At 54.9% G+C, this 15,390-nt stretch overlaps 1 protein-coding gene across 1 annotated transcript; it reads left to right on the forward strand.

The window, feature by feature from the left end:
* The first annotated feature begins 548 nt into the window (after positions 1–548).
* FBXO41 (F-box protein 41) lies at positions 549–13,834 on the forward strand. Its single transcript, XM_015863001.3, has 13 exons — positions 549–1,207; positions 3,548–4,468; positions 6,752–6,980; positions 7,535–7,614; positions 7,721–8,031; positions 8,192–8,433; positions 8,851–8,966; positions 9,161–9,313; positions 10,165–10,260; positions 10,530–10,648; positions 10,879–11,037; positions 11,474–11,589; positions 11,758–13,834. The coding sequence occupies exons 2-13, from the start codon at positions 3,747–3,749 to the stop codon at positions 11,818–11,820; spliced, it is 2,406 nt and encodes an 801-aa protein (XP_015718487.1). The 5' UTR covers positions 549–1,207; positions 3,548–3,746; the 3' UTR covers positions 11,821–13,834.
* Positions 13,835–15,390: the final 1,556 nt, after the last annotated feature.

Genomic DNA, 15,390 nt, shown 5'->3' on the forward strand with positions numbered 1-15,390 from the left:
GATCAGGACCAAGCCGAGGTCCAAGATAAGATATGGGGTTGGGACTAGATGATCTCTGAGATCTTCCAATGCAAAGCATTGTTTGATACTGGACCATGACCCAGGCCAGGACCTGCTAAGGACCACTCTATGACCAAGGTGGGTGTCTCAGTCTCTGGATCAGGACAAAGCTGGGCACTTGGGGACCAGACCAGCACCAAGTTGGGGAGCTCAGTGTTTGGCAACCAAGCCAGGATGCTCGGGGACCAAGTCAGGCTGTTTAGGGACCAGATTATGACCAAGCTGAGAAGCAGCCTGGATCACTCAGGTTCTGGATGGGGACCAAACCTGAGGACTATCTGGGAGTTTAGGTACCAAACACGGGGGCTTAGGAACCAGAGCAGGTCCAAGTCGAAGACCAAGCTGGGATGCTCAGGGGATGTTTCAGATGAAGCCATGTTCCTTGCACCCATGGATGGGGGATGCAGTGATGCAGATGCAAACGGCCACTCACGCCCATGGGATGCTGCGGGAGGGGGGGTGCTGAGGGGCGATCCCAGGCGGGTGCTGCAGAGGGCAGGGAATGGATCTGGGGGGCAGAAGAGCGGAAGAATGGGCAGAGGGGTTGTGGGTTGGGGAATGCGGGTGCCGCATGGCAGCGAAACCCGGCTGAGAGCCCGCAGTGTTCGTGGGGAGACAGGCAGAGGGAGCTGTGCGGGAGGAAAGCAGCAGCGAGCGGCTCTCCGAGCTGCAAAGGAGGAGGAGGCGGCGGCTGCGGGCGCTCCATCCCTCCATCCTCCCGTCCCTCCTTCCTCCATCCCTCATCCCTCCATCCATCCCTCCGTCCTCCTCCCGCTCCCCGTGCGGAGCTCCCCCCCTGAGTCCCCGCTCTCTCCTCCCAGCGGGGCCTTCAGCCTCTGCCCTCCTCCTCCTCCTCTTCCTCCCGCCCCTCTCGCCCCCCCTACAGACTCTCCCCCCCCCCCCGCTCCCTCTCTTTCCCCGGCCCCATGGAGGTGCTGCTCGCGGGGAGCCGGAGGCCTGTGGCCCCACATCTCTCCTCCCCGACAAAGCCCTGAACCGCTCCGCAGCCGCAGCCTTTGTGCACCGGGGCGGGTGGGCGCTCCCCGAGCCTCCCCCCCCCCCCACCCCCCCACCCCCTCACTTATCCTCGAGGATAAGGGAAAAGGGAAAGAGATGCTGCCCTCGCCGGAGGAGCCCGGAGAAACAGGTATGGGGCAGAGGATGCTGCGCTGGGAGGGGGTGTTTTGTCCCCAAAGCGGGGGGGGAACGCGATGGGGACAAAGCTGGGAGGAGAGGGGGGACCCGGTGGTGGGATTCGGCCATCCTTGCTCCCACCCTGCCATCACTGCAGCCCTAAGGATCCTAAGGATGGGGACCGGCATCCTCCACCCTCCTTCCACCAAGCAGGTGGAGATGGATGGTCTCTATATTTGATTTCGTTTCGAGGTGGGGAAACGGGGAAAGAAGCCAAAAAAAATAATAAAAAAAATAAGGCTAAACAATGCGAAGAAAGGCTCCATGATGGATCGCAGGTAGCAGCACCCGAGCAGCCCACAGCTGTGGGGTTTTCTGCCATCAATGAGAACGCTGCTCAGCTTAGGGGGGAGGAGGGGGGAGGGAAGGAGAAGGGGGGGGGCTGCGGTCCCATTCAGTCTTTTATCGATCATTATTTTGGGGTGGGAAGGAGGAAGGTTTGTACGGACCCACGGCCATGCCCAGGGCTGGGACCATGCGGCGTTCAGAGCTGGATGGTGGTTCAGGGCTGGAGAACGCAAAGCAAAGCGAGGCGGGTTGGGTACCCCGGGAGACGCGGGCAGCAATCCAGGCCTGGAATATCAGCACTGCACGATGCTGTGGCCCCGGCCCTAAGGCAGAAAAGCGCTTTATCATCCCACAAAAGGCTCCAGATGGAAACCAAGTTCCTGTTGGCTTTGTGCTGGGTGGGCTCCGGCTCGTCCAGGCGGGGTTAACATGCAGAGATGCATTTTGTAATGACCCTAAAATACAAACCAGGCCAGCAGACGGCTGCAGGAGCAGCCAGGCAGCTCCATTCATCCTCCCAGCACATCTCTGGTTTATTATTATTATTATCGTTATTATTATTATTGCATGGATTTCTTTCCCTTCCTGATTTTACCCTATAAGAACAAAAAATGGTTTGGAGGGGTTGTGCTGAGCCATACATGGCTCTGAGCCACCCTGGGGATGAGCATGGGTGATAGCTCAGTGCTGGATTCCCCCCCTCAAAGCTCCATGGTTTTGGGGTATTGAGGGGTTTTAGGGTGATGGGAATTACCCTTTATGGGATATGGCAGGTGATGTTCCCACCCTGGGTCCCCTCATTGCTCTGGGGTGGGGAACCACTTACAGTATCTCTTTGGGGTAGAAATAAACTGTTTTATTTCAAGCCTGAACTCCACTGCCAGGCCAGTGGTTTCATGCATGGTGATGTCCTGAAATCATTAAACCAAATTCCTTGAGAGAGGAGGAGGTGATAGCCTGGTGCTCCCAGCTCTGTGCTGTGTTGGTGGCTGGGTTTCAGCTGGCTTCTCCCATTTCCCATGGGCTTGGTTTCCCCTTATACCATGAAGGATTTGGGACCATGGGATAACCCCATAGAGATCCTCTCTACAGCACTGCAGCATGGGGGTCCCACAGTTCTGGAGGGGGTTTTGAGAGCCAAAACCTCATGGGGAGCAGGGATCCTTCATATGGGAATGTCCCATCTCCGTATCACATCTCTGGGGAGAGTCTGGGTGTTTATGTCCAGGCAGCAAAGAGGCCAAACCTGATGAGTCTGAGTTGGTCTGTGGGGGAAATGGGATGGAGGAGCATCAGCTGTGCCTGTAACTAAGAGGGAATGGGAGAGGGACAGCCAGCACCCATGGGGTGATGCCATCACAGCTATGAAATGGGGACGTCCCCAAAGCAGTGATGAGACTTAATGGTTGTGGTGAGGGGCTGAAGAAATAACTGTGGGAGACAAATCCTGATGTGAAGCTGCACGGGCTGATGTAAAAGGACTGGGTCACCCTGTGCTGGGAGATGAGACCCATCTGGACACAGGGATGCTCCTTGGGCTGGAGATCCCTGGTACCACAGAGGCTTCCTGCAGCATGAAGGACATGAAACACCTCTCAGCAGCAAGCTAAGGGCTAATGGACAGAGATTTCCCATGGGTTGTCCACCTTCCCCATGACTGTGAACCCTCCCAATGGCTGTGAGCTTTCACAAGGGTTGTGCACCTTCCAAAGAGCTTTGGATTTTTCCAAGGGTTGTGCATGTGGATCTTCCCAAAGGTTGTGGGTCTTCCCAAAGGTTGGGGACCTTCCCAGGGTCTGGGAACTTTCCCAAGGGTTGGGGACCTTCCCAAAGGTTGGGGATCTTGCCAAAGGTTATGGCTCTTCCCAAGGGTTGTGGATCTCCCTGGGGTTGTGTATGAGTGGGAGAAACACAGAAGGGATGCAAACAGGGAACTGAGAAGGAACAATGAAGGACTTTTGGGGACCCATCCTCCCCGTGTCACTAACATCCCTCTCCCTTCCAGTGCCCAGCACCACCCGATGCTGACATCCCACAAGACTTGCTGGACTCCCTCTCCTGTCCCAGCACTCCCACCCCACCATGTGGAGCTGTGATCCCACCACCCCACGTTCCCCAACCCATTCTCCATCCCACCTGCCCGTCTGTCCCACGCCATGAGCAGAGCTGCACAGCTTCCCTTCATTGGGGCACGTAGGTGAGGGATGGCCTCGCTGGACCTGCCCTACAGATGTCCGCGGTGCGGGGAGCACAAGCGCTTCCGCAGCCTCTCCTCGCTGCGGGCACACCTGGAGTACAACCACACCTATGAGACCCTCTATGTCCTCTCCAAAACCAACAGCATCTGCGATGCCGCCGTCTTCCCGTTGGCCGCCGACGGGGCCTTGTTGACCCCGGCCACCCGGCGGGATTACTTTGAGAGCACCTCTTTCCAAGGCAAAGAGCAGCGCTTCTCCTGCGACCTCGTCCCCGCTGAGGAGTTGGAGCCGGCTCCATCCTCCTCCCCTTCACCTCGTTATGTCCACGAGATCGAGATCCCATTGACTGAGATCTTCACCCGGGGCAAAGCTGTGGCTCCAGCCCCAACGCCGCCAGCCGCTATGGATGCAGCCTACGAGGAAGGCTTGGCTCGCTTGAAGATCCGCGCCTTCGAGAAGCTGGAGGTGGACAAGAGGCTGGAGAAGCTGACGGAGGAGGTGGAGCAGAAGATCGCCTCGCAGGTGGGACGGCTCCAGGTGGAGTTGGATCGTAAGAGCTCGGAGCTGGAGAAAGCCAAGCAGGAAAGCCTGCGGCTCAGCAGGGAGAAGCAGGAGCTGGAGGACCGTGCGTCTGAGCTGTCCCGCCAGGTGGATGTCAGCGTGGAGATGCTGGCCTCGCTCAAGCAGGACCTGGTGCAGAAGGAGCAGGAGCTCACCCGCAAGCAGCAGTGAGTGCTTTGTTCCTTCTCTGTGCTGTGGAGTGTGGGGAAATGAATCCTGGTGGAGGGCTGCAAGGAGCCCAATGCTGTCACCAAGCAATGCCCATTAGCACCATCCCTCATTAGGGTTTGCATCTTCTTCCATGTAGGCAGCATCCATGTAGATCTGAGCTCCTCCATGTCCATGACCAAGCTGTCATGGGAGATAGTGTCCAAGAGCCACCAGAGTCCCAGTCCATGGCCAAACTGGGGATGCTCATGGCCATCCCACTGGAGATGCTTGTAGCCAACTGCAGGACATGGTGGTGGCTGTGCTGCTCCAATGGGTGTCCCCCAGATCCGAGCTGGGTCACCCCTTTGGCCCCACAGTCATATTTATGCTCATGGTCATAAAGATGAAGGGGACACCATGGCCATGCCTAATTCAGGATTGTTCTGCCAGGAGGAGTCTGGTGTAACCTGAGCAGTAATACCTCAATTTGCTGTTTAAGACTGTGCCATCACCCTCTTCATTTTCATCCCATGTTGCCCATTCTCTTGTCACTCCAGTGCTGCTCCAGAAATTCCTCCAGTCCAGCTTGGGATCCTTTTGCCCATCAGTGTCTCTCAACTAAACAGGACCTTGTTATAAAAGAGTTTCTTAGCAAAGCTGGAGGTCGTGGCAGTGTCTATAAAGTCAGTGGGGATCAGGTTAATGGAGGCAGTCACAGTTGTGCCAGACTGGGAGCACTGGTGGGATTCCTCAAGGATCTCAGTGTATTTGCACATTCATCAGTGATTTTGACTCCAAAATAATGACTGTGGATAGGAAACAGAGCTCTTGTCTGTGGGATTTGTTGGTGTTAGGGATGGTCCTGGGGTGCAGAGCAGGATGATGCCAGGTGCTGGATAAGGACAATAACTCTTGGTGAGGAGATTTAGGGGCTGCCATCAGCCGTCCCATGGGTGTTGTCCAGGGGCATCTCTGGGGTTCAGATGAGGCTTATTCAGTTCACACACACTGTTGCCCCTTAAGGACCTAATGTATGCACCAAAGCCACCTCCTGGATTTGCATCCCCTTAGAGAAGTCCTCCTGCCCACCCACCATCCCATAGGTCTCCTATGGCCACAAGATCCCCCTGGCTTAAATGAATATTTCCAGGAGGATTTAATCATCTAGGAGGGAAGAAGCTTGTAGCACCCAGTGACATCCCAGAGCTCTTGGTGCTGGCTGGTGACATCTATTGCTTGCAGCCTGTTTGCACCTCAGCTCTGCTGGCTTTGCTGAGGGTGTTTTTCCACCCGTTCCATGGGAATGAGAGATGCAGAGATAGACATCAGCATCTCCTTACACCGCCGGCCACGTGCCAGCACCCAGTTTGCTTTCCAAAGCTCTGGGGCACCTTGCCAGGAGCCTTCCCAAATTATTGCTGGTGAACTCACTCTGCAAGCAGCAGGGTTAGGGGCAATTAATTGGTCATTAAGTGGTAGTTAATAATCGATGGCATGAATTGCATCTCTATGGGCTGCCTCCTTCTTCCTCTTTGTGCTCTAGTTCAGTGTATGAGCGTGGCTGGGTGTATTTGTGTTTCTCTGGTGCTTCTGCATGTAAGTGTGGCTCTGTATGTGTGGGTGTGCTCAGCAGCTGTGCATGCCTGAGTGTGCAAACGTGCATCTATGGGCCACACGCATTTGCAGGGATGTGGTGGCAGTGTCTGATGCGTGTGTCTATAGGACTGAAGCAGCACCTCAACAAGGCAAACCTCACTTGCCTGGGCCCATCTATTGGCTCAAGGCTTCCAATCTCCTTCTAGTGAACACATTACTGACAGTGCCTATAAGGCTCTGCACCTTCTGGGCTTAACAGGGTATAAAGCTGAGCAGGATTCAGACTGCCCATAAGGCTTTCTCCTTAAGTCTGCCTTCCTCACATGAGGCACAGTACTATTCTCCATCATCACGCTACGCCATCACCATTACTGCTATGTCACCATCCACGATAGACTGTCACCATCCTTCTTGCTCTGCTCCATTACATGCCTGGCCCCAGTTCTGGCATCAGGGGCTTGGGCTGGGATGAGCATCCCAGCAGGGGCACTGGAGATGCTGGAACCTCCAAAATGAGGTGGTCACATCCATCTTGCATGCAAAAGCACCCCCTGATCCCCTGTGTGTCCAAATTAGCCCCAGATCATTGTGAGGTACATGAGCATCCCTGGCCAGATGCTGGGCCAGATGGAGATGCTCAGTGGGTTGAGTGGAAAAAGACCCATTGAGTGGGGATGAGCATCACCCGCTGTCCCCTCTTGTAGGGAGGTGCTGCAGATCGACCAGTTCCTGAAGGAGACGGCCGCCCGCGAGGCCAACGCCAAGGTGCGTCTGCAGCACTTCATCGAGGAGCTGCTGGACCGGGCGGACCGGGCTGAGAAGCAGCTCCAGATCATCAGCAGCAGCTGTGGAACGACCCCCAATGGCAGTTTGGGACGCTGCATCACCCCGGGTGCTAAGGCTGCCGGCCGACCGATACCCATGAGGGCACAGGCACGACCATGTGGCTTCTCTGGTGGATCTAAAGGGTTCAATGAGGAGGATGGGGGCACCCATGGGGGTGGGGGAGTTCATTAATGGTCTTGGTTGGTGTATGGTTGTTACATGCAGTGAACACGGGCAAGGCATGGGGAATGATGCTGGAGATGCATTTGGGACAGCACAAAACATTGGATAAGAGGCGATGGCCTCCAAGTGCATCAGCAGAGCTTCAGGTTGAGTACTAAGAGTGGTGGGTACTGAAAGAGTGGTGGGTTAGGGTTAGGGTTAGGGTTAGAGTTAGGGTTAGGGTTAGGATTAGGGTTAGGGTCAGGGTCAGGGCCAGGCTGCCTATGGAGGTGTGGGAGTCACCATCCCTGGAGGTGTTCCAGAACCATGGAGATGTGGCATTGAGGGACATGGTCATTGGGCATAATGGGAATGGGCTGGGGTTGGACTTCATCTTAGAGCTCTTTCCAACCTTAATGACTCCATGAGTCAGTCCGCCTGTGTTTCTCACGTCTGATGGATTTCTCCATGTTGGCTCCTTTCCTCCTCTATCCCTACAGAGAGAGCGGCACCCTGGGCTGGGGGCAGCCATGCATGGCCCCTATGCCATTCCCAACCAGCGCTCCTCCTCCAGCACTGGGTGAGTGCCCCGTATGGGTTTTTAATGGGATAAAGGGCACACGGGAAGGGGTTGTCCACCCTTGGGGACGACAATGAGCACTGATGTTGGATTTCACCAACCCCAGGGCTTCAAGCCGAGCCAAAGCAGTGTCACAGAGCTCAGGCTGCTACGACAGCGACAGCGCAGAGCCGTGTCCCACCGATGACACTGCTGATGGGCATCCCTACGCAGCGCGGGACGGCGGTCGGGGCTCGGGGCTGCGGCGTCAAGCCATCCAAAACTGGCACCGCCGGCCCTACCGCAACAGCACGGAGGGTGAGGAGGGTGATGTGTCCGACGTGGGATCCCGCACCACTGAGTCGGAGGCTGAGGGCTGGGATCCAGAGGTGCCCGGCATCGCCGCATCCCGGCCCGCTGGCAGCTGTCGGCTGACGGGTGAGAGTGCACTGGGGGGCTCAAGGATGGGGAGGATGCATGGGGTGTGGGATGTCACTGTGATGAGCAATGGCAGTGAGCGTGGTTTTCGGTCGGCCTTTTCCTCAACTCCACGTGGAGCATCTCTTTGTCGATGGCACTGATGGCCCCTGTCCCACAGCCAGGTCTGAGGGGGCTGTGAGCAAGGGGGGCCGGCTGGAGAGGGGCAGCCCAGGCCACTCCAGTGAGGTGATCAGCCCTGAGATCCTCAAGATGCGGGCAGCGCTCTTCTGCATCTTCACCTACTTGGACACCAAGACCCTGCTGCGGGCAGCTGAGGTGTGCAAGGACTGGAAGTTCGTGGCCCGGCACCCGGCTGTGTGGACACGGGTGCTGCTGGAGAACGCCAGGGTCTCCTCCAAGGTATGGCAACAGGGGTGGCACAGTCTGGGGTGAGACCACAGAGGTTTCCTCCTTCCAGAAGGATGAAGCCATTCTCCTGGCTTGCGCTGTGTGCCCATGTGTGCAGGGTTGCTGGTGTCACCATCAAGGGGACATCAGTGTGCGCATGGATGGGTGCACTCATGCATGAGTGTTTGTGGCTGCAGGCTCACCTGTCTGCACATCTCCACACTGTGCTCACATCCACCCACAGCTCTACACATGATTTTGTCCATGCATGCCCTTCTGTGTGCATTTTCACCAAGTTATGGCAGAAACACCCATGTTTGCATGTGTCCACTGTGGGGTGTGCACAAAGGCCTCCCCTGAGAGCCAAGGGTGGGTGGTATGGGACATCACTAAGGATACCCCCCCATGACGGCCACCCCTGTCCCCCAGTTCCTGGCCATGCTGTCCCAATGGTGCACCCAGATGCACTCCCTCACCCTCCAAAACCTCAAGCCACGCCAGAGGGGGAAGAAGGAGAGCAAGGAGGACTACATGAAGAGCACGCGGTGAGTCCCCGCGGCCCCGGGCACCCCCAGCACCCATTCAGAGCTGATGATGTCCCATGAGCACCGATGTCCTTTCTCCACCGATGGCCATTTGCCACCCAAAGGCTCCCGCTGTGGGTTTTGGGCACCAACACCTGCGGGTCACATCACTCTCCATGGATTTCCAGCACCTGATCCTGCCTCCATCCTCGCAGGGGCTGCCTGGAAGCTGGGTTGGAGTCCCTACTGAAGGCGACGGGCAGCAACCTGCTGATCCTGCGCATCTCACACTGCCCCAACGTGCTGACCGACCGCTCGCTCTGGCTGGCCAGCTGCTACTGCCGGGCCCTGCAGGCTGTCACCTACCGGTAAGGATGGCCCTACATGGGTCCCACAGTTCCCCACTGGGAGATGACAGAGAGTATCCCTGCAATGTGCTGGGACACCTCTGGTGCCCTTTGCTGTCACCTAAGCCATTTTGAGGTTCTGTGATGATTTTATGACTCCATTCTGAAAATAAGGAGTGGCTCTGTTATGGAATCACAAAGACCTGACTTGGACACCTTGCCCAATAGCAAGGACACGAGGTCCATGGCAGTGCCCAGGTCCTGGAGGATATCACAGACTGCTCCTCAGGCTTGGCCACTTCTCAAGGTCTTCCGAGTGTGCTCAGGGGTCTGCCTCATGTTGAACCAAGTGAGCTTGGCTGCAGCTCTTGTAACCCCACACTGTGAGACAGCCTGGTGCCACCAGGTTTAACCCAAAGATTCAGCCATTGCCCTTCCAAAGGTGTTAGAGCGAGTCCAAGCTCCTGGCACATCGTTAATCTGTGATTCTGATTCATGCTCTAATTAACCCATCACACTCACAAGGGGCTCTTGGCAGGCACCTTCGGTGGAGGTGTGTGAAATGGTCACAGTAACACCCACCACTTATTTTTAGGCTTGTTTTCAGTTTCTAAGTAGGTCATTCCAAGTTAGGAAGTGTGGCCTCAGTCTTCAGGATGGAACAGTAAGGAGAAGCCTTAGTATAGCTCAGTGATCTCACAATAGCTGCCTCTGACATCAATCTTCAGGGCTTCTTTCTTGACACTGCACATCTGTAAGCACAATTCCCAATGGAAATGATTTGTTTTTGTTATAAATAATGACCAAATACAGCTTCTGGGGCAGCATCACTGCCAATTGGGCCCACCAGGTGTGCTCTATGTCCATTGCAGGAGCTCTACAGACCCCGTGGGTCATGAAGTCATCTGGGCCCTTGGGGCAGGCTGCAGGGACATCATCTCCCTCCAGGTCGCACCCCTGCATCCCTGGTAAGAGTCACACTGGGGCTGGTGGGGTCTGTGCTGAGCATGGGGGACCACTGGGCTGGGGAGAAATTGGATGCCAGATCCACATTGGCTTTGTGGGATCCTTGTGAGCTGAACAACCACCCTGGAGATCAGTCTGGGATATGAGAAGCTCAGTCGTATCCCTTGCTGCAAAGATGGGGAGCTGTTGAGTAAAGACACCTCCTTCCCAAGACAGAAATGTTTTGAGGTGACCGAACATGGAACATCAAACACCTTTTTCCTCTCCCCAGCCAGCAGCCAACACGTTTCAGCAACCGCTGCCTTCAGATGATTGGGAGGTGCTGGCCTCACCTGCGGGCGCTGGGCATTGGTGGGGCAGGCTGTGGTGTCCAGGGCCTGGCATCCTTAGGTAGGTGTCTCTCCTCCAATGGAGAAGGGAACCAAAGGGAGAAGGGAACCTTGCTGAGGGCACCTCTGGGAGATGCCCTACAATGATCTCAATAGACAAGTCCACTCTAATGACCATGGGTGGACTTCAATCCTCCTTGCTGCCCCCCATCCCTCCTAGCACCCCACTCCCATCAGCTGTCCCCAGCCCTTCTCCATTGGGTGCTGACAGTGGGCTCTTTGTCCTTCCAGCCCGAAACTGCATGAGGCTGCAGGTCCTGGAGCTGGACCACGTGGCAGAGATCAACCAAGAGGTTGCAGCAGAGATGTGTCGAGAAGGGCTGAAGGGGTTGGAGATGCTGGTGCTGACCTCCACACCCGTTACCCCCAAAGCCCTGCTGCACTTCAACAGTGAGTAGCTGTGCTGGTGGAAGAGGGATGCAGCGTTGCCCACTGACTAAAAGACCATTAGATAAAAAGATCTGGTGGGGCTTTCCAGCCATACTGGGAGGAACACCCCTTTGACACTGGGAGGTGCTGGGAACTCTGTGGTTGAGGGTTTTTAAGGAGAGATTCAACACCCCTCTCTCGGGGGTGGATCATAAAGAACTGGGAGAACACCCATCTGGGTGGGATAAGGTTTCAAAAGGAAGAAGTGGGACTGATGAAAAGGGATAGGACAACTGGAATCTATCATGGAGGTGGGTCATCCATCAAGATGCCATCTACTCTGCCATCAGGTTGAGGTTTCCCCAAATATATAATGATGGGTTGTAGGTTAAATACCAGATGTTGGGGAAGCTGTCCCCACAGTCATGGCAAATCCAGGTGGTGTCTTTGCTTCCAGGTGTGTGCCGGAACCTGAAGTCCATCGTCGTGCAGGTGGGCATTGTGGACTACTTCAAGGAGCCCCACAGTCCTGAAGCCAAGAAGATGTTTGAAGAAATGGTGAACAAACTCCAGGTAAAGGATGCACTGAGGCAGTCCTCCAAGGAACCAGGTCTGCATAGGATGTAGGTGGTGGGAATGGGACCCATTCCCATAGGCTGCATGCAAGATGTTCTCCCATTGCTGACCCCACATGAGTGGTGCTGGCTCCCAAACCAACCCCACTCTCTGCTCCTCTTCCAGGCCCTGAGGAAAAGACCCGGCTTCTCCAAGATCCTACACATCAAGGTGGAAGGAGGCTGCTAGACCTTCAGGGAACCACAAAGCACATTCCCTCTCCTGCCCTGTGGAGCCAGAGGCCCTGCACAACCAAACCCACCACTGCTGCTCCTCCGCTGCCGTTGGAGCTCGGAGATGCCAGCCCCATGCACACAAAACCCCAAACTCTTGCAGGCCTTAGCGTGTCACGGGCAAGAAGGTGCTACTTATAGAATCTTTCCAGCTGCCCAAAGGGGCAGGTCCATGCTGTTTCCCAGGAGGGAAGATGGCTTCGAACCCCATGGCTGCTCGTTGCCAAGGATCCTTGTTTGGGGAATGCCTTTTTCTTGGAACTCTCTTTTTTTGGGGGGTTGTTTGTTGGCATGGAGGCTGAGGATGGTCCATCCCATCCCATGGGCTCTTTGCAGAGCGCTGTGCTCAGTGCAACACCACTGGAGTGTCCTTGTTCCTTCCATGGGCTGGTGGATGTGGGGTGGGAAGGGCCGTTCCTGCAGGGCTCCCATTCACTTTCATTTCATTTATTTGAGAGGAACTCCCAAATGTGGATAAATGCTGCCCAGAACCAGCAGCCATCACAACACAAGCCCAGATGGCACAGCTGCATCCTGAGGCTGTAGGAGCCAGAGGACATTGGGAACATTAGTTGCTCTCCAGAGGTCTCCATTCTCTCTGCTCAACCCTTCTGCCAAGGCAATAAACCATCACATCCCACATCCTCGTCCACCAGGAAACATGGATCACTCTCCTGTCCCCATCAACATCCACCACTTGCTCTCTGGAGCAAGTCATTTTATGGAGAGAGGAACTGGTGTGGGATTCACCTTTGTCAGCTCAACAGGCAGCTTGGCCAAATTATCCTGACATCCAAGGCAGCTGGTTGAAGCACCAGCCCGACTGCCCTGGTAGAGCATGTCCTCAGCTTATTTTATTTCTGTTTTTTCCTTCTGGCTATCTTCTTCCTTTAAGGATGTAACCCTCTCCTCCCCCAAACATTCATCTTTTTTTTTTTTCCAAAGGAAAAAAGGCTCTTGAAAGGCAACAAACAGGGTAAGGCATCTCCATCCTCTGCCCTGGTGAGAAGATGCCAAAGGTCCCCAGGCCATGGGGAACACTTGTCAGAGCACTGCCAGCAGCACGGACATGTCCTTAACCTCAGCTCCCTGCCACCCCACGCCCCAACCAGGTGTGCTTGGAAGCTGGAAGAAGCCAACTGGGAAGAGAAGAACTGGGGAGGATTTTTCTCTTCTCCTGGGACACTGCTGAAGGTTTTGGTGCCTCTTGGCTACAGGGCTGCCCATGGAGCAAGTGTGGCTGGGAGGAGCCAGCTCTTCCCAGAGCATCTCCCTTCTGCTGGGTGATGGGCTGCCATGGAGCACCTATAGACTCATCCAGGTACCACCATCCTCAACCACATCATGAGAGCATTGGACCTCAGCCTGGAGCTCCCACCATGCTGGGAACCCACAGGAACCCTGAAAACACCCAAATCACTGAGGCTGGTGGTGGGCTGGGGGCAGCTGCTGCCTCTCCAACCCCAGAAGACCATTCCACCCACTCATCCCATCCACGCTGCCCCCACCCCCAAAGCAGGGTAGGGTTGCATGCCTTTTCTTGGTTGTAACCCCTGATTTGAAGCACCTGAAGTCTCCCACTGACAGCAGCCTTCCAGGAGAAGGCTGTTCCCTGTATGCACCAAACTTGGGAACCCAAAAACTGCCTGCAAGAAACTACCACATCCTGGGGACAAGACCCACCAGGGGTTGCCTCCACCCCAGGGAGGCCTGAGCACGCATATTCCATGGGCACAAGAAACAAGGGACGTCCTGACCAGCAAAAAAACACCAACCACCAAAGCTTTGACCCCATGTGCCACTTTGTCACCATCCCACGAGCGTGGCCCCGGTGGAGGTATCGCCATTGGAAGCGGCGCAGAGACTTTGTGAAATCCCCTTCGAAGAAAACAAAGTAAGTATTTATTTCTATAAAAAACAAAGAAGGAAAAAATGAAAAAAAAATGAAAAAAAAAGATTTTAAAGGAAAATTATATACTCCGCATGTTTATACGCTCTATGCTTAAAGACTATCCCGAGTCTGTAGACTGTTTGCAGCCATGGAGCATCGGAGGGTGACTCGGCCACGTGTGATGTCCCCACCTCCAAGTGCACGAGGGGTTTTGTCACAGCAGGACAACCTCACCCCACCTCGGTGCTGAGATCAGACCAAGCCATCCACCTTTCCTCGGTACTTTCCCAAAAAGCCACGTTTTTACCAAAATCTGAGCAAGTTCAACATTCTGAAGATGGAAAATGAGCTTTTTCTCCACTTTTCTCAGTGCCTGGGTTTGGTTGCCTCCCTTCCTCCTCCTCCTCCTCTTTCTCAGCTGGGATGGAGGTGTCTGACATGGTGACAATGGTGGTAACGAACCTCGTGTCCAGCCCTCACAGTGTCCTCTCATTGCCCAGGTTGGTAATGGCAATTAGCTCATTAATGGCTCTGTATTCCTTCCACTCATTGATTCCCTGATGGTTCCCTCCCCATCCCACTAGCGTGGCCCCACTGGGTGCCCATGGCCATGGGTTTCACCACCACATCAGCTCAACCCCATACCAGACCCTAGAGAAGCCCCACTGGGGCTCTGCAATGACAATCGCCAGCAAATCCAGAGGCCCAGGGCAAGGAAAGGCAGTGATCAGCTTTAGCTTGGAGTCCTGGCAGCTTCCCATAGTTTGGAGGAGCTTGCTTTCTTTTCTTGCCCAAAGTTCTCCCATAGCCAACATTAGCAGCATTCTCCCTCTCCTGAACTTTGGGGCTGGACAGGGGTCTCAAGAGGAACAACACCAGCAAAGTTTGGGGGGCAAATCCATCCCAAATCCATGTTTTTCTGCCTCCCTCACGTGTTGGGTTTTGTGTGCACCCATCAAGGAACTGGCAGCACGGAGCCATGGCTGGGTTGGTTCCATCGAAGGATTTCAATGATCGAGCAAACAAGGCAGGTGGCAAAGGAAAAACATCCCATACGTTGACAGGGCTCACAGGTCACAAGGCACAGGAATTACATGGCCAAAAAGGTCTGAATTAGGTTTAAACAAACCAAAAATAGCCACGAGAAACATTGATAAAGGTTCCGCTCAACGCAATTCTTTCAGCTCTAAGAGGAGCCAAGATGAAGTTGGCAATGTGGGAGCTTGTGTGTGATCGTTTTGGGTTGAAAATCTGCAGGTTCGGGTGGAGTGAAGCATTTGGGAGCCGGTGCCAAATGACAAAATGCTTTAAAAAGAACTAAAGAACGGGGAGCAGGGTGATGTTAGCAGCTGGAAATGGCTTGTTGCAAACCAAAGCGCAGCAGGATGGTAGCACGAAGAGAACAGTGGCAACGAATGACTGCCACAAGGCAGCAAAGAGATGAGAGAACTGCCCAGAAGCAGGAAAATGGGGTTTTCTGATCCAGCCCCAGGCTGGGGCCGGGGACAGGCATGTGCAATGGTAGGGGTGGGTGGGATTGCTCTGGGGAGTGAGGCAGCAACGCACATTGCTTTGAGATAATCAGAGGACACACTCCCAGATAGGTATATCCCCAGAATGGCAATCGTTTCCCTC

Source organism: Coturnix japonica, chromosome 4 (assembly GCF_054131305.1).
Source record: "Coturnix japonica strain WE chromosome 4, WE-NBRP24, whole genome shotgun sequence".
NCBI classification, from domain to species: Eukaryota; Metazoa; Chordata; class Aves; order Galliformes; family Phasianidae; genus Coturnix; species Coturnix japonica.